General features: G+C 42.7%; 1 protein-coding gene across 2 annotated transcripts in view; it reads right to left on the reverse strand.

Annotated features, from left to right (window-relative positions):
• Nucleotides 1-2982: 2982 nt before the first annotated feature.
• The window catches only part of SNX10 (sorting nexin 10), a 208341-nt gene continuing 184719 nt past the window's right edge, over nucleotides 2983-26604 (reverse strand). Inside the window, exons 6-8 of one of the 2 annotated variants that reach the window (XM_085631647.1) lie at nucleotides 25741-25839; nucleotides 5130-5342; nucleotides 2983-4758 (exon numbers count right to left, since the gene is read on the reverse strand). In XM_085631647.1, coding sequence (XP_085487773.1) covers nucleotides 4614-4758; nucleotides 5130-5342; nucleotides 25741-25839 — 457 coding nt within the window. In that variant the 3' untranslated portion in view covers nucleotides 2983-4613. Of the gene's footprint in view, nucleotides 4759-5084; nucleotides 5343-25740; nucleotides 25840-26604 lie in introns of both variants that reach the window. The other variant, XM_085631646.1, reaches the window with a different exon arrangement.

A 26604-nucleotide genomic window follows, 5' to 3' on the forward strand; every position in this document is an offset into this window, starting at 1 on the left:
ATGGAAGCCTGGGTATGTTCTCCCCCAGGCTGTAAAGCAGTCTGGGTGAACATGCAAAGTGTGCATGAATGTTTGCCGGCCCAAGTGGGCCTGCCAAACATTAATGCACACTTAGGAGGGTGCCACCACTCCTCCCTCCTGCACAGCCTAGCCCCGCCCCACACAACTGCCCCAGCACAGAAAAATAAATGAAAATAACATCTCGTTATTATCATTTTATTTCTACTTGTTTGCCATCATAAAAAAAGCCAGCGGGGCAACGCTCTTCCGCCTTAGCGGAGGAGCTGCCCCTGTATGTTTTGTTCCCCAGTCTTTTGTTGCTAAAAATGGTTTATTTGGGTAGAAAGAAATTCTTATTAGAAAAGAAAACTTCTGATTTACGTTTCAAATACGAAGTTTGTGCTTCCGGATCAAACACTCTTAAAATATACTGCCTACTATTATGGATAATATATGGCACCTACACCTTGTAGTCCTCATGGTCTTATGTGACATTTCCTATATATCGATTCACACACTTGTATGATTTGTTGTCTTTGTGCAATGGGTGTGATATAAAATTCTCTGAAACCCTACATTGGTACGAGAAGAAGGCAATTGGGGGCGCCATCAAAGATTGTTGCAGTGGGCGCCACCAGCACTAAAGACGGCCCTGCTCCAGTGGAACAAAGCCCAGTGAGTTAAAAAGTCAAAAATCACCAATTTTGAGTTCAGTCTACTCTATACCGAACTATCAAGAAATATATGCAATCAGTGAACCACTCTTTTGGAGGGGTGAGCATGAACACATCTCTGTGAGTGGCAAACTGGATTTAAAATATGGTTAGTTGCATTCACCCATTTCGTTTTTATGTGTGGTGTTTTAAAACCATTTGGGCAACGAAATGTGATAGTGCAATTTTAATGGTTATTAAACGAAAAATGTGCAACAACCTGCGAATAGGAGTATCGATAAAATGGGGAAATATTCTAGTACGTTCCTGCTTCCAAAAACAGACGAACTGCTTCATTTTTCTCCGTTTATTTGTAAAACGGTTATTGTTCTACACGCCTTCAATGGTTCAGGCAAAAGTAAAAACTTTGTAAACCAAAACATTTGTTAACATCTGCTAGAAATTATCAGCCTGCTGAAACATTCAACACGTTCACAATAAGAAGCAATATAACAGCACACAAAAACGTGGTGAGATCACGTAGCTCTGGGATCTGCTGCTTTTGTCTGAAAAGAGGCGTGGCTTATTTTCCGAAGACAGTCGAAAATCAAGAACTACACACATTCCACGGGATCCCAGAATATTGTACAACGCCGGCGTCTGCTGCTCTTCAGGTTTGTGTATTTTTTTTTATTGTATTTGAAAAAGATGTGTTTGCACTTTGAAGAAACGCAGAATGCACCCTGTGTGATGGTTGTGTAAACGTTGCATGTTCAGAAAAGGTGGCAAACATAGCAATGCATGGTTTTAGCTCTTCTCTAGCAATCCGTAGTCGTGTATTAAAAAAAAAAAAAATCTTTCCACGAAGCACAAAGCTCTGCGCGCCATGACAATATATTCATGACAAAAATACGTTACGCCGTTTTAAATATAGCAGTGCGATGCATTCAAATACACATTTGTAAAAAGAGTAAGACTTGATCCACTTTGTTTCCTGGTTAGTGGCAGGAGTACTTTGTGGGCAAGTAAGAGGAAAGGGGCTTGGCTAGTTATTGACAGAGGAGTAGACACTAGACCACATTTATTAGTTGAGCTTTTTCATTTCCTGATAAATTAAATGTGTCTGCTAAAAATGGTGAACAGCTGATACTTCCCTTAAACCCTCCAATTTAAAGTTTTGGACGTTTTTTCCCCCAATTCACAGAGTAGCATTCAGTTTTAAATTATGCATGAACTTTTAGCCACAATTCAGTTCTCGCCATGTCTCATTCAGTGTTATTAAGCCTAATTCACTGCTCACCTTCATTGCAAAGCACAGTGGACAGCTATACATATACTGCAATAGCTCTTGTAGTTGCACGGGGTTTTAAATGGAATTGTTTTTTCTATTTGTTTGCTCAGATATGTAAAACACGGTGTATCATTATTGTACATTAACATGGGTCAAAACCTGATCGTTGACATGCTCGCTCTTTGGAAGTTTACAATGATAACATTGCATTACTTTCCTCAAAACGAAAAAAAAACCTGACTTAGTATGTCCCTGTGGGTCGCTCAAAATGTCCTTTAGTAGCACGTTGATTAATAGTGTTCTGAGCAATAGCATGTGAGGGAATACTTGGGAACACTGGCAATATTTGTGGCTTAAAGGAAACGTTTTTGCACCCCCCCTCCTCCCCCCACCCCCCCCCCCCAAAAAAACAAAAAAACATTGGAAATATACCAAGTTGGGTGCAAGAAACATGCTGGAAAGGAAACTAAACAAGGCAACTCTGTGGCTGAGTCAAATTCAGAGGTAACATGGACAGCAGCAGACAGCATCTGAAGCTGGTTTCCCTGTGGGCTAAAAATTCTCCTAAAAAAACGGAGCTACAAATGTTCGCACTAACACAGGGTATCATGGACCCCAGCACTATCATATAGATACCTCTGTCTCGCAATCTTCTCCTCTGCATACCAAGCTTTTCTAAGGCATAGGCTACTAAAGGCTCACGGTGGGAACACGTTTTAGTAGCACAATTGAAAATCCAAATTTTCTGGTTTGTTGGCACTTCTATGAAGTGCATTTATCTAATATACTTCTATATACTCCATCATAAAACCACTAACAGCAGCCAGACGTGGCTTGCTCCTCGGGTCTGAACAGGCTCGAGTTAGATGTACATTCTGCGGCTTTGTGTGGGGATTTGCATTCAGTTGCAGGCGTTGCATAACAAGCTCCTCCAGACACCGCTTAAACTTGCACTTCAATACAATTATTGTGTTCACTAGAGAAACGAGCTTCGATAGCAAACAAACGTATATGAACGAATACAGGTGCACACACTAGCACTGTACAAAAAAATACTTTATTTTTGCCTAATGTACATATCAAAAAATACCCAACATTGAAATTAGGCGGTACTGTAGTACATGCTTGGTTGGAGTGGTTGGGTACAAAGGCTTCAGAGCGAAAACATCTTTTGAAGCAGCAGTTAAGAAAATGCACATTTAGCCACAGCGCAATGCACATCACTTTAGGGCACTCCATACCCCTCCGTCCCACGCACACACCCACCCCATTTAAAATCTGTTGTATTTTGTCTTGACAACAACAATCCCCATTTTCAGTCACATTAACTTAAACCTAGTGCACACAGTGAAATGAGTGCGTGCAAAGGCAGCACTTTAAAAAAAAAAAAAAACGTATTTGCAATTTCGGCCCTTCGGCAATTCTACGCTTATCTGCTGTTCTGCGTAGCAGTGTGTGCTACAGTCAGCTATGCAAGTTAAGGTCCAGTGTTGTATATTAGACATGGTATGGGGTTATCCTGTCTATAAGACAACCCCTTACTGGCAGACATGGGACAGCAGGAATTGAGGCATAGGGAGAGAATGCTCACACAATTTGCAGAAGCGAGGTAGGTGCAATAAGTAACCAGATATACCGACCTCGCAACCAATTTTAGAACCAGCTGACACCTGGCAGTGTCTTTACACACAGCTAAATAGATTTCAAGGTGTGTGTTAGGTAGAAACCACATCTTTACCAATAAAGGATGCGGCACAGAGCAGCAGGCTTGGTCCCTCACCGCAAGCAATGCAGCGTGAGTGTGAACCCGGCTTATTCTGTTGCCCTTCGTTGAAAGGCCAATCTTACTAGCTGTTTATTTTTCCAAAGGGCAACTTTTAAGATTGCTTACTTCATGTAACAGGTCCAAGTGGCCCCTGGGAGTTTAACCATTTCACATTATGTGGGGAGGTAGGATCCTACTTCCTATATCTCAAAGTACACTCGCAAAGGCAACTACAGGTGAAATGCACCTATGACAATATGTAGTCAATTTCACCTGATCAAACTGGACAGGTTCACGCATTCAAAAGCCTCAAAACCCAATCACCACCGCAGTTAAGCATTTACTTTAACATCTAAAACCTTCTAGTCTTAGAATTGTGATCCCTCCTTTCTTTACAGTGTCTGGTAATTGTCATAGTAGGTCCATTTTATGGTGGTTGCTTGGACGTCTCACCCCTTAATATTGCAAAGAATCTGATTCTGCTAAAAATATGGAAAACAAGCTATATATATATATATATTTTACACACAAACACACACACACATACAGGCACATACACACAGAGCTAAATCTAAAAGACATTTGCAAATGAAAATGAAGAGACAGTGGTATTCCACCTCGATTCTGCATTACCAAAAAAAACACCAGGTACTAAAACATGAAAAACAGTAGTACAACGTGGTATTTCGCCTCCATCTTACATTCAGCAAACAAGAGATAAGGTTCCGCGCCAGGCTGTCTGGACATCCGTATTACAAAGTGTTCCGGCTGAAAGCCTGTAGTGCAAACATATGAGCCCAAAATATAGGCGAACCTATTCTAGAGTGTACTGTAACTGGCAAAACGAACCAGCCAGAAACTAAATCATTTTGCAGTGGCTATTTTTTTTTTTTTAGCAAACAGTTCACCATTCTGTACTGCTTTTGTCTCCTCGTGGCTGATTTACTGGGGCGGGAAGGCTGGAATTATTCTTCAGTTCTTCGTGACCTTTGTCTGAGCTGCGTCCCTGGGAAATGCTGTCATCGCCGTGCCCGAGCCCGGAGGATGAACTGCAGAAAGGAAGGGGGAAAAAAAGGAAATTGGTTTTCACAACACACTCAAAGCCTGAGTAGCAGAGGAGAACTTTAATTATCTTTAGTCACAAAGACAGGAAATTTGGACTTTTAATTAGCCATTTGGAGTGAAGTTGGCTATTTTTTTAGCTCGATAATTTAAACGCAAATAATTCAAGTCTGACTAAATGAAATTCACGTAATCAGAATGCAGATAATTGAATTTCCACGGCATTCATTAATTCGGTGTGGAGGTGTGTGAAGAACTCTGTGATGAGCTGTCACAGCTCAATAAAGTCCCAGTCAATTATTTTTTTCATTACCACATCTGCACACTGCGAGGGCATGCGCATGGCTCGGCGCAGTACCTTTCCGAATCGGAGTCCGAATAATTCTTTATTGGGCCTTCCCCGTTTTCCGCAGGAAACCGTCGATTCGAGTAGGCGAACTTGCGAATGGCCTGGGCGACCGTGTATTTGGTGTGTCCCGAGACGCAGGCCTCGATGTCATCGGTGCTCAGCTGGCTTTGCAGGAAGAGATGGAGCCTGCTGTCCGAGAGGAGCAGAGGGCTCTGCAGGACCCTGGGAGGGGAGAGGCAGCGTAAGGAAGAGGCAGGTACACGCAATAACTTTACAGCACACATGCAGTTTTTAGTAGGCCCTGCAATTACCCATTTTACACAGTCACAATGATACTTATGGCTAATACCACCTAATTGCTTTCGGATTGTATCAGCTAAGCCAAAGAGGGAATATTTACATCCCACTTCAGATAATGAACTGATAAAAAAAAAAAAAGGAGGATTAGGAAGGCGTGCAGTCACCTCAATTTAACGCTAGTATTAGCCAAAATGAAACACAATTTTACAGAAAAAAACATAAGATAGAGTAAACGTCAGAATATGTGTGATAGGGCTAAAAAAAAAATGCAATCTATTAAAGACCAATATTTTAACTGTGTGCTTTCGTCTCGTGTTTTTTTTCCCTACAGGCTCCATGGGTACGACGGCAACAAGTCATCTTGTACATTCAATTTGTGAAAACAACACTTCCTTAGTGGTGCTTATTTATGGCATTTTAGGGACCTATGCATCAATCTCGGGGGCACGTACAGTAACAACACCAACTAGGAGAGCCTGGCGAATCCGCACATCAGCTGCCCAGGTCCATGTGGGGCCTACATGGGTGGGTGGGTGGGGAACCCCCTCAACATTACATCCTTAAGAGGTGCTATAAAGGTGGGTAACATACGCTGTTGTCAGCACCTACATAACATTCTCTTGGCAGAGCACACTTGCGTAGCGACACTGAACACACATGTGATGCTGGCATCCAGCTGTCAATCAATCCGCCATCCAACAGAAGATGTCTGCTTGAACTGAAGGGGAACGCAAAATCAGGCGTTGGCAAGGAGTAGTCGCCACGGCATGTAGGATTCCAAACGATGAAGCTCCTGAAACCTCCATTTCAAAGCCCTGCTTTCTACATCTGTCCATGCCACACATCGCATCCCAAAGCACTTCCTTCGACTTCCCGTAAACTTGTGCTATGTTTATTTGTAAAACGCACTATCACCGGTGAGGCTATCCTGGTGCGAAGCAGGTGGGTAAGCTTGCATTACATTTTTTTTCACTAAAACAAGACTTTCACATAAAGGCTTATTAAGGATGCTCTTTTGCACAGCATATTCAGACCTGCAGCGAATGGCAATTGGATCAGCTCTGAGGCCCGGCATGACGCCGTCAATGGTCCCGGCAGCAGTGCGCTCGGCATTTATTTTAGGCCAAAGTCAATCTTACATAGAATCAAGGCAGGGAAATCACTGGGGATGCGCTGAATGAAGTGCAATCTGGGGGAATATAATTCCAGCTAGCATGCCAAACATACCTCTCTAATCTACACAATTGCATAAAAGGGGCTGCCATACAATTCTTGAAAAAAGCATACAATGACTTTAAAATCATTAGTAGTCATAGAAAGTGTAATATTGGCTGCAATTTGTAGAGAAAGTATTTAGGATTAGGTAACAAAGTTTTTAGGTCTTGCCCACAGACAAAAGTCAGCTGTTTGTTGTTGGAAGGACTCAATGTGGACAACACCAATACTTACAGTGGGCTTTAGGTCAGCCCGCTGCTAATCACTGGTTGTTTTTTTTTTTTACAATCTCTCATGCTTGCTTTTATTTGATGGCTTTTCTTCCACTTCATGTATTTGTCCCTCTCTGGAGCATAGCATCTTTACCATCATTTTGGTTGCACGACTTGTATCCTTAAACTGGTTGCATTCAGGAATTATTTTTATTTTGCTGTTTGCACTCCTTGGCAGTGCATGTGCTTTCTTGCTCTGGGAGTCTTTCCTCTCTGTGCTACTTCTCCCTTCACCCAGTCTCTCCTTTGCTCAACATGTTTCTTTCCATCCCGAGCTTGTTGTTGAATCCTTCACCTCTTTTACTCCGCTTTTTGGTATAACTCCCCAGGCCCTCTGTAGCTCCCAGCTCACAGCTGCAGCTCATTGGCAGCGTTGACTTGCTCCCCCATGCCCTTTTCCAAGGTCTGTCATTTTGTACGAGTGCCACTTCTTTTTGAAAATGCACTTTCACATCCCCTTATTTATTTTTTAACAATGTACTGCTCCAAAAGCATTACCCATTCTAGATCAGCAAATAATAAAAAAAAAAAAGGCCACAGCATCAGGATGTTTGCATACAATCGGGACCATTAAACGGACATGCATAATGATGCTTACAAGTATCAACATCACACTTTTTTGCCAATGCTGTTCAGCATTGACAATAACCATTTTGATTTTTACATGTATCCGATGCTAAACAGGATCATCAGAACACATTTACAAAGGCAAGGGCCTGCGCATTGGCACAACTACAAGGCAAAAGCTATTGGCTTTGCCAGTGTTTGTTAGAAACTGTAATGTTTGCTTTTTACAGCGCCTCTTGGAGCGCAGAGGGCTGTATCGGTAAGTACAGGGTCACCTGCTGATTAAGAGTTTCCCTACGAAGGAGGGCTCATAGGGATGTCCGAATGGGATTTACTTTGAGTTGGTGTTTACTGTTGGGCCCACTACCTCTAATTTTTGGGGACAGGACTTATTTCTAATTCATGAGACTTTGACCCAGAACAGGAAAGAAAGGCAGAAAAGGGGAAAGCAGGAGGAAGAAAATGACGGAAAAACAGGGATGAAAAAAACCTGCAGGAGTGAGACACTAAGATACAGGGGAAAGGGGTGCAGGATGGCGGACGAAAGAGGCATGGGATCGAATGAAGGTTTGACCGCATTGGGTATTCAGCATTCCAGACAATCAGCATACACGCCTGGGGGCTTCTGAGGAAAAAACTTGGGCACCGGTACTTGTTCCTCTACACATGAAACACTGCAGCGTATGATTTGGAGCGGCGACCACCCTCAGCTTGACAGCAAGGGAAGTCAGAGGTTAGCAGTGCTAGCATTGGGGGCTTCCACACTGTTGCGTCTGGTGATTACATCCGAGTCTGTGTCTCCTTTTCTCCAGTGTCTGCCATGAATATCCCTTCCATGTCCGCACATTTTAGAAGTCAATTTCTTCAGCCTCTTGCATGTCTTTTGGCCACAGTGGCAGAGTTTGCGTCTTTTTGACCCAGAGTCTCTGGTGCCCATCTCCCAGCATCTGTGTCTCCCTGCTGCAGTGTGGGAAGCTTGTGCTTTTATGCACACAAGCCATCGTCCCACTTGTTGCTAGAGAGGTGGCTTGTGTGAGGGGAAACGTGCTGTCCGCTGGCAGCGACTGGGAGTGGAATTACAGTTTTTAGTGGGAGAGTGGCTTACGCGAGGCGGGAGAGCACTGGGATCCAAGAGAGATGGGAGATTTGTAGACTGCCAAGGTCTAGGCCGGCTGCTTCTCCAGCCACGCCAGAAAACAGATGATCAGTGGTAAGAGGTGATAAAAGTAAGGTAATGATAGCAGGAGAACTGCAACACAGCAGGGACTGGGGCGCGCACAGTCAGTTCATAGCTGGGGGGGTTGTGAGATGTGGTTCAGGTTGCGTCAGTGGGCGTTTGCCAAGGTGTGGGGATGAGAGGTGGGCTGGCCAGTGGCTATACAGCTCACCCATGTGATAAGCAGCACAGCTGTGGGACTTTTTACTTCTAGGCCAAAATCTTAAAAATCACACTGTCAAAGGTTTGTATCCCTTGAAGGGATCCTTACAGAAGGAATTCCGCCAAGGTCACGTGACTTCATCTCGAGCACGAACCACTTTCTGGCATGGGACATCTTCGTGAATGGTGGAAGAGGTAGGTGCAATAAAGTAACGACCTCTAGCCTTGGGAGAGCAGACCATGTTTGTGAATGACCCCAGCCTCATTTCATAAGACCACCCTCACAAAACTTCATGACTCGCTGTTCTGTACATAGGATTACAAGTCCCAGATTCTAAGTGTTGCATATCCTGAATTTAAAGTGACTTGATTCATATGTACACCTCTGAGAGAACACATTTCCCAGAATGCACTCCATCTCTCCCAGTGCATGAATCCACACAGGTCTACATGCCGCAGAATGCTCCCTCTTCCTGCATTACAGGTGCCGCACAAGGGCACCCATCTCGGAAAGGACACCATCTTGCTCGGAGTATACCCTCTTCTTACCCTGCCCCCTTCAGCCTCAGGTGAACATGTGAAGGAGGCGGTCTTACAGAGTCCTACACCATCACCCGTTGGAGCCAAAATAAAGAGACAATTTTACCTTTGTCACGCTTTGAATAACTAGACTCAAAATGAACAAAACAGGTTGCATCTCAATTATTTGGAAACCTACGGAAGTTCTTTAATTCAGATTGTATACCAACGTAACTAGAATGAAGTGTGCGTGCTGATATTTAAATGTGTACTTTGACCCCCACCCGAAGAATGCAACTGCTGCGAGGCTTGGGGGGGCAAAAGCTAAGAAACCCTTGTGTTTAAAAAGACCATCACACGTTTTCAGACAGCACAGATTCAGACAATACCAGTAGGATTTACAAAATCAAATGTATTACACCAGATGGTTCAAGTGCTTATTTGCTAACTGTACACGTTCACAGATTTTTTTTTTTTTTTTTTTTACACATTTTTCCCCAGCCAAAGGTTAAACACCAGAATGACAGGGGGGAAAAAGGGTAATCGCCACTAAGGATATTATTAAAATCGTTCCGTAATCTAATGGATTCCGTAACTGAAGGCACCATCAGGATTACAGGTGATGCATGAACACCATGGCATGAACAGCTCATGGAAGGAAGGGAGAAGGGTTCATCGCAGAGAATGCCCAAATCAGTGAGGACACTCCGATGTGCAAGTTTCTGCAACTCCAGAGACCCCGAAACTCATTTGTGAAAGGTTACTTGTTGACATCTGTGGAAGTGTGTTTTACATAAGTTAATACCTTGCAAATTTTTATATTTTAAGTATACCTGGCAAATTTGTATATTTCAAGTGATTTTCGTAACCTTTACATACAATAATATGTTTTACAGCACGCGTGTATGTACCTACCTAGTTCAAATCACATATTTCAGTGCAAACATAATTGTTTGAACTAAAAACAAAACAAAAAAACCCACAGAAATTCAGCAATTATAGTTAGCTGAGCCAACTATAAATTGAGCACCCCTCATGTGGTCCGCTCTTCCCCAAGCCTTATTAGGCCCCACAACACCATCCCGCAGGGTTGATTTGCATAATTAAGGGGAGGGGTGTGCATTCCCCGTCCCTGAGCCTTCTTGGGCACCTGGGACCAGGGGTAGGTGCCCAAGCGGGGTATCCACAAACCACAAGTCGGGGGGCGCCCCATGGCTCCAGGCTTCCCTGCACAGTGCGGGAGCCGGCATTGCTCTGGCCCAAGGGTAACAACTTTCTGCTTACTCCCTGCGGGCGGGAGCAATATGTGTTTACTTACCAGCACTGTTCCCACCTAACAGCAGCATGTTTACATTTCCTGCCAGGTGAGAGCAGACATGCCTTTCCTGCACGCTCTGCTGAAGGCTGGAAGGCATGTTTGCCCCGCCTATCGGGAGATTTAAAAATGCTCCCACAAGGCAGAAGCAAACATATGTTCACTGCCCTCACTGATGTGAGCAAGGAATCTACTGTCTCTGTCAGAACAGGGGGAAAAATTCACCGAGTCCTGTAATGGCTGCCAGCAAAACCTTTCTTCATGTTGCTGGCAGCCAATCAAAGCTCTCGCAGGATCGAAGCGCCCCAAGGGAAAAAAGCTCCCTGGGCCAATCAGAATGCTCAATTTTTAACACTTGGGTTCAACCGACTTTCACGAGAGGCCCTCGAACCAAACAGCCCAGATATACAAATATTTTTAACCTTCATTTCTCAAAAACTACTGAACAGATTTACACCAAATCACAAAAAGCATGCTTTCTGGCCCAAAATCTAGCTTCCTGCTAAATTTGGTACATTCCATTCAGCAGTTTTTCAATAGTGCTTCTTAAAAAAGTCTATGATAAATGCATGGGGTTTTCCGTTTTGGGACCCTCATATTTTCTTGGTGCCGCATGACGGATCCCCCCGTAACTTTCTATTCAAGAACTACGCAACAAGCAGCCCTTTTTTTGGATAGTGAAGATTAGTCAAACGGTGCTAAAGTTATAAGCAAAGCACAGATGTCATTTCCTATAGAAATGCAGGTCTAATTATAAATACCCAGCAGCAACTGCCACCGATTAATAGTGCATAAAAAAACACCAGGCCAGAAAAAAACACGGTTAAAGGGATGTTATAGTCAGGTGAAAATGTCAGTTAAAACATACCGTTTTAAACTACCAAGAAGAGGAAATAATTTTGGGCGATTGATGTGTTAGACTGCTAAACAAATTAATACACACCCCGGATTGGATTTGTGGTGAGTTTGGTTACCTCCAGACCATTTGAGTCACAATGTAGTATTCAGGGCACTGTGACCTTCCCTTTAAGGTCTACCTTTTGGAGCGGTATGATTGTTAACAACGATGACCTACCAGTCATGTGCACAGCTAGAGATTTGGCCGTTCCAAAATGGTCCGGAGGCAGACCCTCTTGAATGATATCTCACAATATTACTGGAGTCAAAACATCGACAAATTAAGTATCTGTGCTTACATCAGCTGGCAGCTAATACAAGAACTAATCAAAGCTTGCCTAGCAAAAAACTTTTTACAAATGTTTGGAGATGGACAGACTTCAGAAAAAGTAGACAATTTAAAAAACGCTGTACACATTGGATAATGCGCACTCTATTACAACGAGCACGTTTGCACTTCAAATGTAGCACCCTACTTTGTTGTAGTGATTACGTAGTGAATTTAACTACTATACGGCAATATTCATATAACTTATTTCTTTCCAACCATTCTTAAGTGTCTGATATATTCAAGTGGAACAATTATCATCCGTATAGGGAGACCGGATTCAGCCAGCACAAATGTAACAGATGCAAATGTGGCCACCATGCACAATATGGAAACACTTTCCACATAATTTCAAAGGAAAGACACCTTTCCTCCAACCATATACCGGTGTAGCGTGGACAAGCACTTCAGTACTTCACATACTGCTTGTATTGCAAAAATACCGGTCATTTTGGAATCCATAACTCAAGGGCATATCATACCTGTGAGGCTCTGAATTATTTGCCATAATGCAAAGAAATGACTTAACCTCAATTAATGATTTCAATCGTTGTACAGTCAAGATTTCTTTTACAAAAACTATGAAACAGCAAATAAAATTGCTAGTCAATAATTGTGACTTGGAATTATGGTGACATCACAAACAACTTTACCTTTGGTTTTATTGTGTTATCCAGTCATAACAAGTACTAAATGGTCTCATAAACCAATAACACAATGTAACCGTCACGCGGCCACTCTCCCTCGTAATCTCTTTCCTACCTAGTCTCACTCGCTCTCTCCCTTTCCCACACTGCGCTCTCGCTCTCTCTTTGCCCTTCCTTTAATCCCCTTCTAAAGTCTGAGTTTCTGAATGAAAAAAATATATATATTGGACACATTTCACTTTGTTTATATTTTTCCCAGGCTATTTTACTAATCACTACAATACCACAACAGCATTTGTTTGCTGAGAACCCATCGCACCGGAAGAACATAACAGGTGGAAGTACAGCAGGCTCTTCAGAACCTCAAAGGCGCTACAATTCATACATGCATCCCTCACCAAACCCTCCCACAGTAGTGAGAACCTGGCTTGGTAGTTCGGCTGGACTGTTCCCGTTGGGCGCAGGGTCAAGACTGATTTGCATATGGCTGGGTTCAAACTGGGAACGGCATGGTGAGCAAAAAAAACGATGGATTTAGGCCCAGATCTCTGTACTGGGGTGAATGTATGACATTGTTCTGCATTCTGTCCATCAACTGTTGTTTTTGCATTTGTCACCCCGAGTGGGAAGGGTATGCCCAGATGTGGGTCCCGTGCTCTCCATGCCACTGGAAGTCAAGCTATCCTGGCTGATGAGGGTTGGAAACCCGAAACCTGTCCTAGGATGCTTGTTTCCAGTCCAGGGAGAACCTGGCTTGGCAGTTCGGGTTAGACTCTTCCCATGAGGCACAGGGTCAAGACTGATTTGCATATGGCTGGGTTCAAACTGGAACGGCACAGGGAGAAAAAAAACGATGGATTTAGGCCCAGATCTCTGTACTGGGTGTATGTATGACATTGTTCTGCATTCTGTCCATCAACTGTTGTTTTTGCATTTGTCATATAAAGGCTACCTTACGATGTGCAGGAAATTCTTGCATATAGAATACCAAAAGGCAACCTGAACAAACCAAGAGGAGCAGAGTGGCTGTGACCATGTTTAGCAGCAGTAAGGATTACACGGTGGAATATAATGTCGCCATTCCAGAACCAATGCATCATGGAGCACTGGCCACCCCACAATATTATGCAGCAGAAAAAGAATATGGCTCACTTAAAATGAGCATTGATTTTGATTTGTATTCTACAAACCTTTTGTGTCCAAGAAAGAACTCCAGTCCATCAGAAGAAGACAAAAGAAGGAATTTGCTTCCAACAAACTACTTCAACTGCAATATGTTCAGTAAATTATTTTTAGAATGGGGCGTGTCAGGCTTTTCTCCTGTCCCTGAAGCTGCATGGACAATCAATACAGTGCATGAGGATACCGGTCTTCCCCACTAACAAGACTCTGGGTACTGAAAGTGTATCAGAAACTTGGTACTCCAAGCCCAGTGCCACTGGAATTATGCGGCAGGAAAAGGGCCCAATCATGCGTCAGGGTCGAGTAAATTATGCGGCAAGAAAAGGCAACTTATGCAGTATAATGTGTTGCATTTTGTAATAGCATTAATTCATTATTTACTCATTTTTAAACTCTGTAACGCTGTCTGGGCATTTGCTGCACCTTATTGGGACCAGTTTAACAACTAAATATAGCACTAAGCAACAGAAAGGTGACCAGTCCAGCTTTGCAAATGGCTTTCCGCCACAAGGCAACATGTGTTGCTGCATTTTTAGTAATTTTTAAACCGTTTGAGCTAGAAACACATTTGTTCTGTTAAAATCTGCAGATTATGCGGCAGATGGTGGAGTATGTGGCAAATTTATAATCATGCGATCATCACCGTGGCCACACAATCACATAATTCCAGTGGCCCTGCCCAAGCCCCTTTGACTTGCAAGTAGCTGTAGAAAAGAAGTCAATGCTTTGGTGAAAGGAAGTTGAGTTGAGTACAACGCTACATGGTTATTACATATATAATAAAGATGTGAATGTCCAGCCAGGATTATGATGTTTTGGTAAGGACCCACTTTAATAAGATCTAAAAATATATAAATTCATGTACAGAAAAGATGAAGGTCACAAACTGGAGCACACTCAAGTACATCTTCGAGTTTTCTAGGTCTCATGGCACATTGGCACCAGAGTGCAAAACCTCTGCACGAAAGGCACAGTCACAGTATTCCAAAAACAACAAAAGGTGGGCCGTGGGGCGAGTGTGCTGGTCAGGCAGTCCGCACCCCGCTCGTATGCACTTAGCGATGTTGATTCTTGCTGCAGCCCGGCAAACAGTTTCAAAATGTGAGGGTACAGACTTGGTATCGAACACAATTTTAGTCTTGAAAACAAGTATTTAAGAATCTAGGAAACGTTAAAAATGTGTGAATGTCCAAAACCATACTATTTATGGACAAGCTTCTGGCCCAGTTCTGAAATGCCCCCTCATTTGAGATCTCCTCCATGGAGATCCAACAACAATGGCGTGGAAGTATTCTCGCTAACTAATCTGTAGGGATTAAGGTTCTACAATGGCCCCGCCAATTTCAAATCAAGCAAGGAGGAGTTGCATTTCGGGGGGAAAGATTTGATTGCATACTTGAACATTAAGGTTACAAAATGACAGTGTCCTGGGTTTTCATATAGCCAACAAAATGCCTTCTGGGCGTTGTAGTACTGGTACACTTCAGCTGATGCAATTGAATGAACACACCTAGGAACAATGATTTGTAAAAGAAATGACCAGGTCATAACAAACTGTCTATGGTGAAGTAGAGTCATCTGGTGACCTTAATTAACAAGGTATCCTGAGGATTCTTTTACTCTAGTTACACAGTTTTCTTCAACAAGAAATTTAAAAATAATTGTTTCCTAAAAATGGAGGATGCGCCTCGTCAGCCATTTTTGTGTGTACCCAGACCAACTTAACCCTTCAACTCTGTTCCATTTTAAAATCAACTTTGTTTTCAGATTTCATTTCCCTTCAAGACATTTCTCAATTTTTCGCTCTCTTAATCTGTCTACACCTCCTTCGCGCCCCTCTCAATCTGGTCTTCCTAGGGTTCCCGACCAGGTCAATCGATGCTTCCATTTTCTCCTTGAAAACCAGATCCTGTTTGTGACTCTGTTTAGCCCTGCTTTCCCTTCTAGGGTCTCACCTTGGCATCCCTCTCCTTTGTGGCAATTTCCACTCTATTACCCCCTCCTTCACGTTCCTAGTTTTTGGCACCACCCTGATCGATAGCCCTTCAAATCGGTGTCCTATCTTTTCCTCAGTTTTATTTTCTCCACTATATTTCACTTCAGAGAGCCATTTAGGTGCCAGCGAATAAGTACTACGCTCTACCCTTCGGAGACTTCCAAAGACGAGTTGAATGAGATACTGGTACCCAACTCAAAAAGTGACACAGATTGGTCAATCTGCTTAGGAGACATGAAGCCTCCTGGTTATGGCAGTTGTGACACCTATCTTTGATCAGACAGTGTTAATATTTTGGCTATTTTAAGATGCCACTGAGAAGGACATTGATCCGAAGCAATGGCTACTTAACGGACATAACCACAGTTACTTTACAGATCTGTCTTGAGAAAAAAGGAGCAATGAGTGGTCAATTACAGCCAACTGTATAAGGTGAACTGCTGAGAAGGTGAAGAGGTAGAGGCAGACATCCACAAATGAATATCTTTTGACTTTCTGTATTTGCTTTAAACATCCTTTTGGCTACTCTTATGTCAACACTAAGAGTTTCAGCATTGAACAAGTGCGCCCTTCTTCGAAGGTGGAAATCTTGGTGTCGAAGATATTAATCTTGGCCTCTTGATCATCATATTTCTCAGGGCAATCAATCATGGCAGGAATATGGCTGCGTGTGTTCTATGTTTACTTTAACCGCTTCGACGCGGCTGGAATTCCCCCGCTGTGTGTGAGAATTCCCCGCATGTGCGGAACGGACGGATCGTGACTGTCCTCCACACACGCACACCGTGACGTCAGACTGTCCGACGCATGGAAGAGGTTATTTGAACCCGTTATGGAGGTTGGTGGTAACAAATGGTCGCAGGGTATGCAGCCAGAGTCGCCAGCTCCTGTAGGTTTTTGTTTCGACCGAGACCCAGCAGCAGACTCCTAGGAGGCTCTTGGGCAAGGTTTCTGACCTATGAGGGAGGTTTCCTCTCTTCTCATGGGGTTACTTTCTCCGAGTTATTTCCTTAAATGGAAGGCACTGCACATAGAGTGAAGGCATGAAATAATGTGAAACTGGAATACAAATCTGGCTGAAATTTAGTCTAAATAATATGAACATGGGCACGGAAAAGGAACTGGCTCATCAACTACCAAAGAAGTGTCTGTGGCGGGGGAAGGTTAGTCTGGCAGCTCAAAGGTACAGTGCGCTTCCCTTTGTAAAGCTTGGTTGGCTATTTGTCCACTCCCTTTCATTACAAAACAATTCGGAGGTTCCGGAGTATAAAAAGTGTCATTTTAAAGATTTGACGGATTTGTTTTTAATTAAAAACAAAAGGAAAGAAAACTGCACCTCTAGATAAGCAAGTGCTGAGTGAAAAGATCTCTCTTGAAAAGTGTTCCTTTATCTCATACACTGGCACAACTATCAAGTGTTCCAGAAAGTATCAATTATTGTGGTCCTGTGTGTAAAGCTGATATTTAACTACGTAAATTGTTAGTTTACCTTGTAACCTTGGTAACTGTTCGCATGTAAACTGCTTGCGTGCAGTAGTAGCCGTTCCTGTGTAAAGCGCTCAGATACCCTTTTGGATCTCGTTTGCGCTATATAAAATTGCAAATAAAAAAAATAATAAAGCTGCCGGAAACTCAGCTGTGGCCCTGGAAGAGCGCGCTTTGTTACCAAATGGGTCCTTAAGCTATAAAAAGGTCAGTTTGATTTGATGAGTGTCCGTGAAAACCCTCGATGGCGAGACATGCGGACCATTAACATGTTGCTTTTTAACTGCTGCTACAACCTCTTTTACAGGACTACCTTATGCAGACCTGCCTTGGCAGGGAAGAGTTTGCAGCACGGGGAATGCAGGGCATCCATTCTACTTTTGCAGTAAGATCAGGTATTCTATCCCTCGAGAGTGACCTCTCCGAACGCCAACTGCCCAGGAAATAAAGTGTCCGCTCTCCCGTCGCCTGCATGGCACCTTCAGACATACTTCATCAGTCTTTTATCATTTGAAGACCTTCTCAAGAACAGAATAAAACCGCAACAAACTGCAGTTTTTTATTTTACCCTTCCTAAGTGCTGTAAACAACAGGGGTCACTGTTAACCAATTTAAGAAAACGCAGTTATCGACCTCAAAAGCATGAATGGCTGAGTTGGCCTTGACTTGATTGCCCATATTAGCCTGCGTTTAACACCGGATGCATACAGTGGGCCCTTACATTACAGATCCTTCATGAAAGCAAAACAGCGAACTGAGGTTTCGTCTAATGCTTATGATAAAAAAAATCTTTTAATGTTTATATTTTTTTTATAAACGGTTGTTCAAAATGTTTAAACTCATAAAAGGCAAGGTTACAGATTTTAAAAAATGTATTTGCAACTGGTATTAATGCACGCATATGAGTATACACACAGCATGTTGTATGGCAAGAAGCAAACTGCTGGCCAATTTCTCATATTAGCCAAATCATTAAACTGTGTCTCTCATTGTCCTACCGAATAAGGATTTCTATGTGTGCTGTGGCTTATACTTTGATCACCTGCATGCTGGAAAATAAAGCCTGCAGCAGTGTTCTGGTGCCCTCTGTTGAACACACACTGAATCCCACGATGTTTTCTGTTGATACTGTAATGGTCCGGATCTGTGCAAACTCGGGAAGGTATAAAGCAAGACTGTCTCTCAATTACGAATCGCATTCATTCCTTTGCAAAGTACTACCTGAAATTCTGATAAAGCGGCTAGGTTACAAGTCGCCCCCCATCCATAGAGCCAGAATGAATGAAACCTACTCCACTACTCTTTCGCTACCTCAACTGTACCCTGGCACAGCCATGATTCAGACCCTATGCAGTGCCTGCAGACTGGCTCAGTGGGGTCGGTGCTCGCCCGAGTGATGCAGTGATCTCAAGGTCACAAGTTCGAATCCGAGTAAGGAAGACTCGACCTCTGAAACGATAGGGCGTTTTTGAAGCTGGAAAGTCTGACGTAAAAATACCAGAGTCTGATAGACATTTAATGGTGCCATGTAGGAGTCTGCCCCTCAAAGTCCACTCAGTGATTGAAACTGTTTTTCGTTCGGTATTTAAATGCATAAAGAAAATTTAAAGTTTGCAAAAGTGCATAGTTGCATTGATAACGTCTAGTATTCTAATTTACATAGCGAGCAGCTTGACTTCCATAATTGGACTAATCCTGGCCAATGCCATATCCATTCTGAATTGTAACTGCACCCAGTGCTTAATTTGTAAAAGAAGAAGGGCCGGGCCCAAAGTCTGGCTCAGAAGCCCACGGCCGGCACTATCTAATATCGGGGCTGCTGAATACCAAGGTTTCCTAGTCTTGATTCCACCTCATGCCTCTTTAATCCAACACCAGGCGCTCCTGCCTCTATCTCATCCTTTCAAGGTCTTTTCCATCCCTACTTTCACCCTTTGTTTGTTTTTTCATCTTTCTCTACCGCCTTTAGTGTTTTTCTATCTCTTGCTCTGGGTCAAAGTCTGTTGAGCTAAGTAAGTGACAAATGCCAGCCCCTTCAGCCACAGTTCTGCGTCACCCACCTCCTTAAAGTATTACAACTACTGACACTGTGGGCCACTCGGTTCTGAAACAACGACTGGCCGAGACAGGAATTGGGGGCTCTGCTCTCAACCCGCTATGCTCCTTCCTCAGTGAAAGGGAGCACGCAGTCTCTCTTGGGGATTCCACGCCTGAGCCTGTTCACTACCTTATCACTTCCAACAAGTGTCTTCCTTAAGTCCCACGTTATTTAACATTTATGGGCTCCTCTTTGGAAACTCATCAGGACTTTTGGATTCTCGACAACCTCCTATGGCAAGGTCTTGCCACCAAAAAGCCATACATTGGAATTCAGTGTACACCTGCCCAATTTCCAAAAGTACAGAAAGGGACTACTTTTGAATCCTATAAATCAAATTAGGTTTATTGGTGTATTATGCAATCACTTGTGTACAGGACACCCCACGTTTTTCGTTCTTTACAGATCATGAGGATATTTTTTTTAAAACAGAACCATGGATTGTAGGGCATTATTAAAGTGTTCAGATCGTTTTGAGGAAAACCTTAAGTCTCAAACAAGGCTTTTAACCCTGGTCTAGTTCTACTTCCTGGATCCTGATCTAACAATGAATAAAAGCAAGCAGTTTAAACACACACTGAAATGGAGATATGTAAATAATACCCTTGTAGAGTGCCCACAGTCCACAAGAGCGTCTGTAAATACGATTAACTTACGCAATCTGACAGTGACCGTTCCCCTACTTGGGGACTGACTTAATGATTGAAATTCATCATACATTAAATGGCATCCGGAAAAAAAAATGATAAATGTAAACGTAAGTTATAGGTGCGTACACGTTGAAATGTTCCTGCAGGACTCTTCCAATTTGTCAAATGAATGCCACCATGTGCTGCAACAACCTTTCCGCAGCATTAGGCAGGATCCGTCACGGGCACCAGAGTCTATGTACTTTTGATATGTGTGTCAGTCGTTAATATTTACAAGTGTGCTTGTTAAACATAAAAGTTCCTTCATGGGACATACTATTGAATCCAATTATTAAACCCTTTGAAGAGGTTATTAAATGTCTCTTCAAAGGGGTTCATTTAATTGGTGTATTTTTAGTCCAGGTTTGTGATTCTTCTAAATGCAACTCTGAATGCGACTTCTGTTCCTCGATTAATCATCCAGATATTTTTTCATGGTCCATGTCGGATTCAGGTTCTGGTCTCAGCAGCTCCTTTGACTGAGGTTTTCTAAAAATCTGCAGATTTGGTTGGCTTCTCAAACGCAACGGTATTTGGTTCCACAGCTGGGAAGTAACAAATAAAACTTCTGCCTCCCAAAGAAGTTTTAAGAAGTTTTTTCGCTATTGTGGCTAGAAGGCATTTTTTAGAATGGTACCATGAAAAATCTGTGTTGAGAAGTCGGGATCCGTGTGGTTAAGGGCTTTATGTGCTGTACAGAGCACCTTAGATGCTACTCTCTTATTAATGAGAAGCTGATGTAGTTCCTCCATTACTTTCAAAACTGGTTCACACTTCCTAATGTTCGTAAGAAGGCGGACACAGCTGCATTCTGAAGTTTTTTCAAAATGCCTTCTTGCACCCAGATATAAAGGGTGTTGCAGTAGTCTAGCCTCAATAGAAACAAAGGTGTTTTTTGCAGGTCGTAATGAATAAACCAAAATACTTTCTTCCTTTTAAAAACATTGAAGAAGCAAGAAGACGACAATCTGTTAGTCTGATCTATTAAAGTAAGTTTGGAATCAAAGATGATACCCAAATTCCTTACTTTCAATACTGGCTTTGGGTGGATCTGTGGTCACCAAAAAGGAAGTCTCGCTTCCAAAAAAGAGCACCTCCATCTTTTCGGAATTAAGTTTGAGACAATAGCTACTCATCCAGCTGAATATCGCTGTCATACAGTTGTTTAAATTAGAGGCCACCCCCTTCATGCTACTAATAATCGACACCACAATTTGGGTATCGTCCGCATAAGTTGTTTAGGTGGGGAAACGGCCACTACAACGCAGCAGTTTCCATTCCTAACAATAACCACGCATGCATTACAACGCATGCGTGGTTACAACGAATAGCCTTTACCACGCATACCTTTACTACGAGATACGCAGTAAAAGCATGTGTGTTAAAGGTTAAAAAAAAAAGGGGGAGGGCTTGGGGGGTCACCCCCCCCCCCCCCAAAAAAGAAAATAAAACATGGGTTAAAAAAAAGGGGGCTTGGGGGGTCTCCCCCCACAAAAAAAAAAAACGCACCTGAATTACGTTATTTTCAGAAATTGAAGAAAAAAGATGAGGAGGCAATCGGCGTGGTAAGAAGAAACGGAAAGACACTTCTGCTTCCTCTTTACGAAGTGAAACGTAAATAGGAAGTGCTTGGAGTGAAGAGAACGTAGAGAGGTAAGGGGGAAAGAGGGGGTGGTGTCGCACAGGGGTTAATTATAAAGGTTAAATTTAAAGGTTAATTAGTAGTGATGGAAGATATCCTATAAAATGAAAACGCCATTAACATGCATAGTTTAACAACGAATATCGTAGTAAAAATGTGCGTGTAAAAGGCATTTCCGTGGTAAAGGATATGCGTGGAGAAAGCATTCGCATTGTAACGCATGCATGGTATAGGCATGCGTTCCAACGGAATGCGTAGTAACGTCATACAACCGTTTAGGTGGAGAAAAGGAGGCCATGAGTAGGCTTTTACAGTGATCTGATTTTCTAGAAGTGAATGAGTGAGCGGCTCGGCCTGCGAAACTGGGGCAGAGTGTGCATTTTCTTAATACTGAGAATCTAGCTGCTCTAGCTGTGGTAGAAATAAAATAATCTAGAAACCTCCTTAAATTGAACATCCCCAAACTGTCAGAGAGAGTAAGTATGTGGCACAGAATTGCATGAAGGTCCTGGAGTTCATAGACTAACCTTGTTGGGGAGAATTTCTCTTAAAATGATAACCTTTACGCTTATAACATTTAGATCACATGAAACAGGTATTTCAGAAAGACAAAGGCATTGTTAGCATGACCCAAGACCATGCTTAAAACTGACAGAGGTCTGTTTCTGCAAAGTATACCTGCTATGGTAATACGTTTGAAGAGCACCAGGCGCCCTACGGTGAACACTCAATGTAAAGTCACAACAATGTTTAGATCTCAGGGAGGAGGTACGCAACTCGATGTCTTATTTTACACAGTCTGCCCACCACACCGTCTGACATTAAGGGGCACTGTACAATAACAATGCATCACTATTTCTCATTCTATTGATGTTGAAGGTTGAAAGGCGGAGCCAGCAATGTTAGATCTCAAACGTTTGATCTCCTGGTTATGTGTCAGTCTCAGCAGCAAGGACCCAAGCACTTGTTCACACGGCATCAACCACCTCAGCAGCATTTCCGTAAGCACCAACATCTCGGAACAAACTCCAACAGGTACAATTTGTAATCTTTTTTTGCTACTGATCATCTTATTAAAATCAAGGCAATAAAGGGGGTGTTTCACATACAGACAGATGCATGACACTTAAATATGCATCTTACTCATGAGTCTCGACAGCACATTAGAATGCATTTTAAGGCAGAGTTAGTAAGGTAACCATGTGGCTCCTGGTCACCGCCACATCACAAGTCTAATCCTGGGGTTTTCAGAACTAATCATTCCTGTTAGGTACATCCGTCATAGTGGATCAATGCAGAAAATCAAGAGAACGGCTTGCAGGTTCTGTTTTTATGAAAGCCTAGTCCTAGGAAGATGCACTACCACTGAGAAGATGGTTCAACTTTAGTGTGAATTACACAAAGACAATACATTCATTACTAAAATAATTGCAGGAACATTCATCAACACGTCATCCTGCTTAAATTCACCCACTAGCCTCTTGATGACGGTTTTATTCTTCCAAGGATTGAGGATTTACACATTTCAAATTTCTCATTGACAGGCAGCCTGTATTTCGAGGAATCCTCCCTATATCAAGGCAATAACATTTTATTCCATCATGAATATTTATCCTTAGGACTCTAATTCCTGACTACACATATCTGTGATGACACCTACATGAGGCGTTTAAATTTGCTCCCCGCTTCCAACGTATAATCTTCTAAACAAGTTCCTGGTTTTAGTTGGAGGAAGCAGTGAGGCTACGATTCTCGAGTAAATAAACTAAAACTTGCTAACAATTATATCAATAACCTTGTATGGACAGAACTCTGCTTATTCTCAACGGTGCCCTGAAAGACACTGTCAGTGCTAGTAAGGTAAGCATTCTTTTGCCCAACTTTTCATGTTAAAAACAATTAAACACAGACTTCAACCTTCTTAAGAAGCTGGTAGAAGGCCCACTCTGTTAAAGTTCAATCCTTTGCCTCAGCAGAATCTATCAAACTCCGTGCCAGCTGTGACAGAGAGGTTTAGACTCTTGCATAATAGCAGTGCTTAATTTGTGCTGTGGGTGCAGATGGTGGACACTGGCACTCAATTTTGGGGACCACAAGGTTTTTTTCATCATCAGGCTGTCTATTTGTTGCGTCTGTTTTTCTTGCTTTGGGCCAAGGAAAGCGGTTGAGAGAGATGAGAGATCAGTGCCAAAGGGGAGAAAGCAGTGGAGAAAAAAAACATGCAACAGTGAGGTAAAGCGTGTCGGGTGATGAAGGAAGGAGGCATCGAGTGAAATCAAGATTAGGTGCCCTTTACAGTTGGTAAACCTTTTGAAGCCTGTCCTTATTTCATATTATTATTAATACACAAATTAAGCGATGGATAAGTGGGTCAATGCTCTTACACGTTTTCCCTTGTTTTGAGGCATCTTAAACCCAACTGTGATCACTTTAAAAAGAGTCCAGTGTGAACAAGCGGCGAAGAGGTTACACTGTTACCTTTTGTTTTTTTAAGGCTGCAGGTATGCAGCACGTTGATTCAGTTTATCACACAGTACCAAGAAAGTGCACTCCATTCTGGTGACATCATCTGCGGCACTGTGGAGTTTTCTGCCAGCATAGGTCGAGAACCTCCACCACCTTATCATATCAGTCTGGTGAAAAGTTTACCAGCAATGCACTAAGGGGCAACCACTTTTTTTCTAGAGGTGGGACAGATACTGAAAACTCAGGCCAGTCTTAAGCCAGATTCCTAGATCTGACTTAGTTTACGGTCTTCTTGGACCCTCAAGCCACAAACAAGCCGAGCTCACGTGTGGTTTCCTTCTGCTGCCATTTTCTAACCTTGTGCACCAATAATTTAAGAGAAAGCAATAACCTTTGATGTAAAATGGAATGCAGGACAAGATAGTGGCTGAACTGCACAGGGTTGAAACTAAAAATCTGTGAGCAATCCTGGCTTCCCTGCTTGCAAACTGTGTGACCCTGCCTACTTTATTTCACTGAACCTCCGTTTTCTTCATTGTCACATATGAGGGCACTTTCAAATATGGGAGTTCAGGATGAGAGCTGTACAAAAAACTCACGTTTGATTTAAAAGTATATAATGCTACGTATCATAAGAATCTAGGAACAATTTACATTACACATGACGACTGACTTGCCTCTTAGTTCACTTGTGGCACTGTCGGCAAAAGCCGGGGGGCATGAATGTTCTAGGTTTCAGTTTAAAAACGGTCACTTTTAATATAAATACCTATCAATGCGGTCATTTAATCAGATATACTAAGGGTAAATGCTCTGCACGTTAATGATATACACTTCGTTTGCATTTTGAAGAGACTATCATATTTGTTCACATTTGTTGCATGATTTACATGCCAAATATTTTCACGCCTCGGCTCGTTCACAGGCTCTTTGGACCTCCTCTCCCCGTTAATGTTGTGGCTCGCTCACCTCTACTTTCTCCCACTGCGGTTTGTATCCTACTGCGTGACCCACACTGCACTATTGGGCATGACCCAATAAGATGACGGTTCAACTAGCGCCGAGTCACAAACCACAGTACAGTCAGTAACCACCCTACATCTCCCTAGAAATGGCTCCAACTTGCTTTTGGTGCCCTGAAGGATTTGCAATCTGGCATTTCCGTGTATAAACATATGAGGAATTGTAGCACAGGCGTTTTACGTAATCTAGCGCCTGCTCCCCACACCCCCAAAACTTTCAGTCCACCACTTTCAACGGGATGGCAGATTTTTACAAAAAATGCCACTAAATCACGTTATCAAATCACAGGAATGCTTTGCTTTAACAAAAACAAGAAGCTAAAACGCTTTTCGAAACACTACGTGAATGACTTTTAGATCTGGCTCACGTTAAAACTGAAGAGGGGTGAACTGTGGGTAAAATGTGTCCAGAAACGATCAGAAGTGTCCGAATCGGTTTGCAAAACGGTCTTTTTAACCGCCGAGGCAGCGTCAAAAGGAATGAAAAGAATGCGGGTTTTATTTTTCAATACATGCTTTTAGCCACAAGATGGCTCTCCCATACAAGACAAGGCATGGTTTGTAGCGCCCCAGTTGTCTTCCTGAATGTCATGCACACTTACTTCTCAAGGAAGCTTTGCAAGCCTTGCCGTCGCTCGTCCATCTGTTGTGCATTTCCGGGTTTAAAAAACGGTGACTTGGGAGGAAGTTCTGGTAATTCGCTTTAAAAAAGAAAAAGAAAAAAGCTACTGATCAGAAAGAAGCAAGTCAATTACTAAATGTAGCCAAATACGTTATAATTGTTAACCGATTTCATAAACGTTCTTCACACTGACGTCTGTAAACATATTGCTAAAGGCATTTCAGAGGTCTGTACATGAAGGATTACTTGTCAATCTGCTAAAGTATGCATTCCCAACTGTTCAATCTTTTGAAATGAATATGATTTCATGATAACTGTTTGCAGAGCACCAGGAGTACCCCCATTCCAATATGGCTGCTGCTGTTGGACTGTAGTTAGGACCTCCCCATAACACATCCAAAAGTTGTTTCATTCATTCTAGGAGAGTGAACCTTCAGCCTAGGTCAGAATGCGAGTGAAAGGATCCCGAGTGACCTGGAATTGCTGTTCATGAAGCAAACCTACGTGTGATTGGCACTGCACGGAGGACCCCTCGCATCAACAAGCCTTGGCATCCAAGCTCAGAGTTCCAAACGTACCGGAAAACACCCATTGTGAATGTGTTTAACAGTATATTTGCCACTGTTGAACATGTCAAATATGCACATATAATTCTTAGGTGACCTAGAAAATAAAACCGACTTATTCAGGACTGTCGCCATGTAGGAACAAATTACTCTTATTAACTACAATGTCGGCGCCAAGTGCAGTGCTGTGTAAACAAAGCAAACACAAGGAGATGATGGACGGAGTGTTGAAACTTTTCAAACACTCACCCCCAGTCACAGATCTGGGTTGAATCCAT

This window comes from Triturus cristatus, chromosome 10 (assembly GCF_964204655.1).
Source record: "Triturus cristatus chromosome 10, aTriCri1.1, whole genome shotgun sequence".
Classification (NCBI taxonomy): Eukaryota; Metazoa; Chordata; class Amphibia; order Caudata; family Salamandridae; genus Triturus; species Triturus cristatus.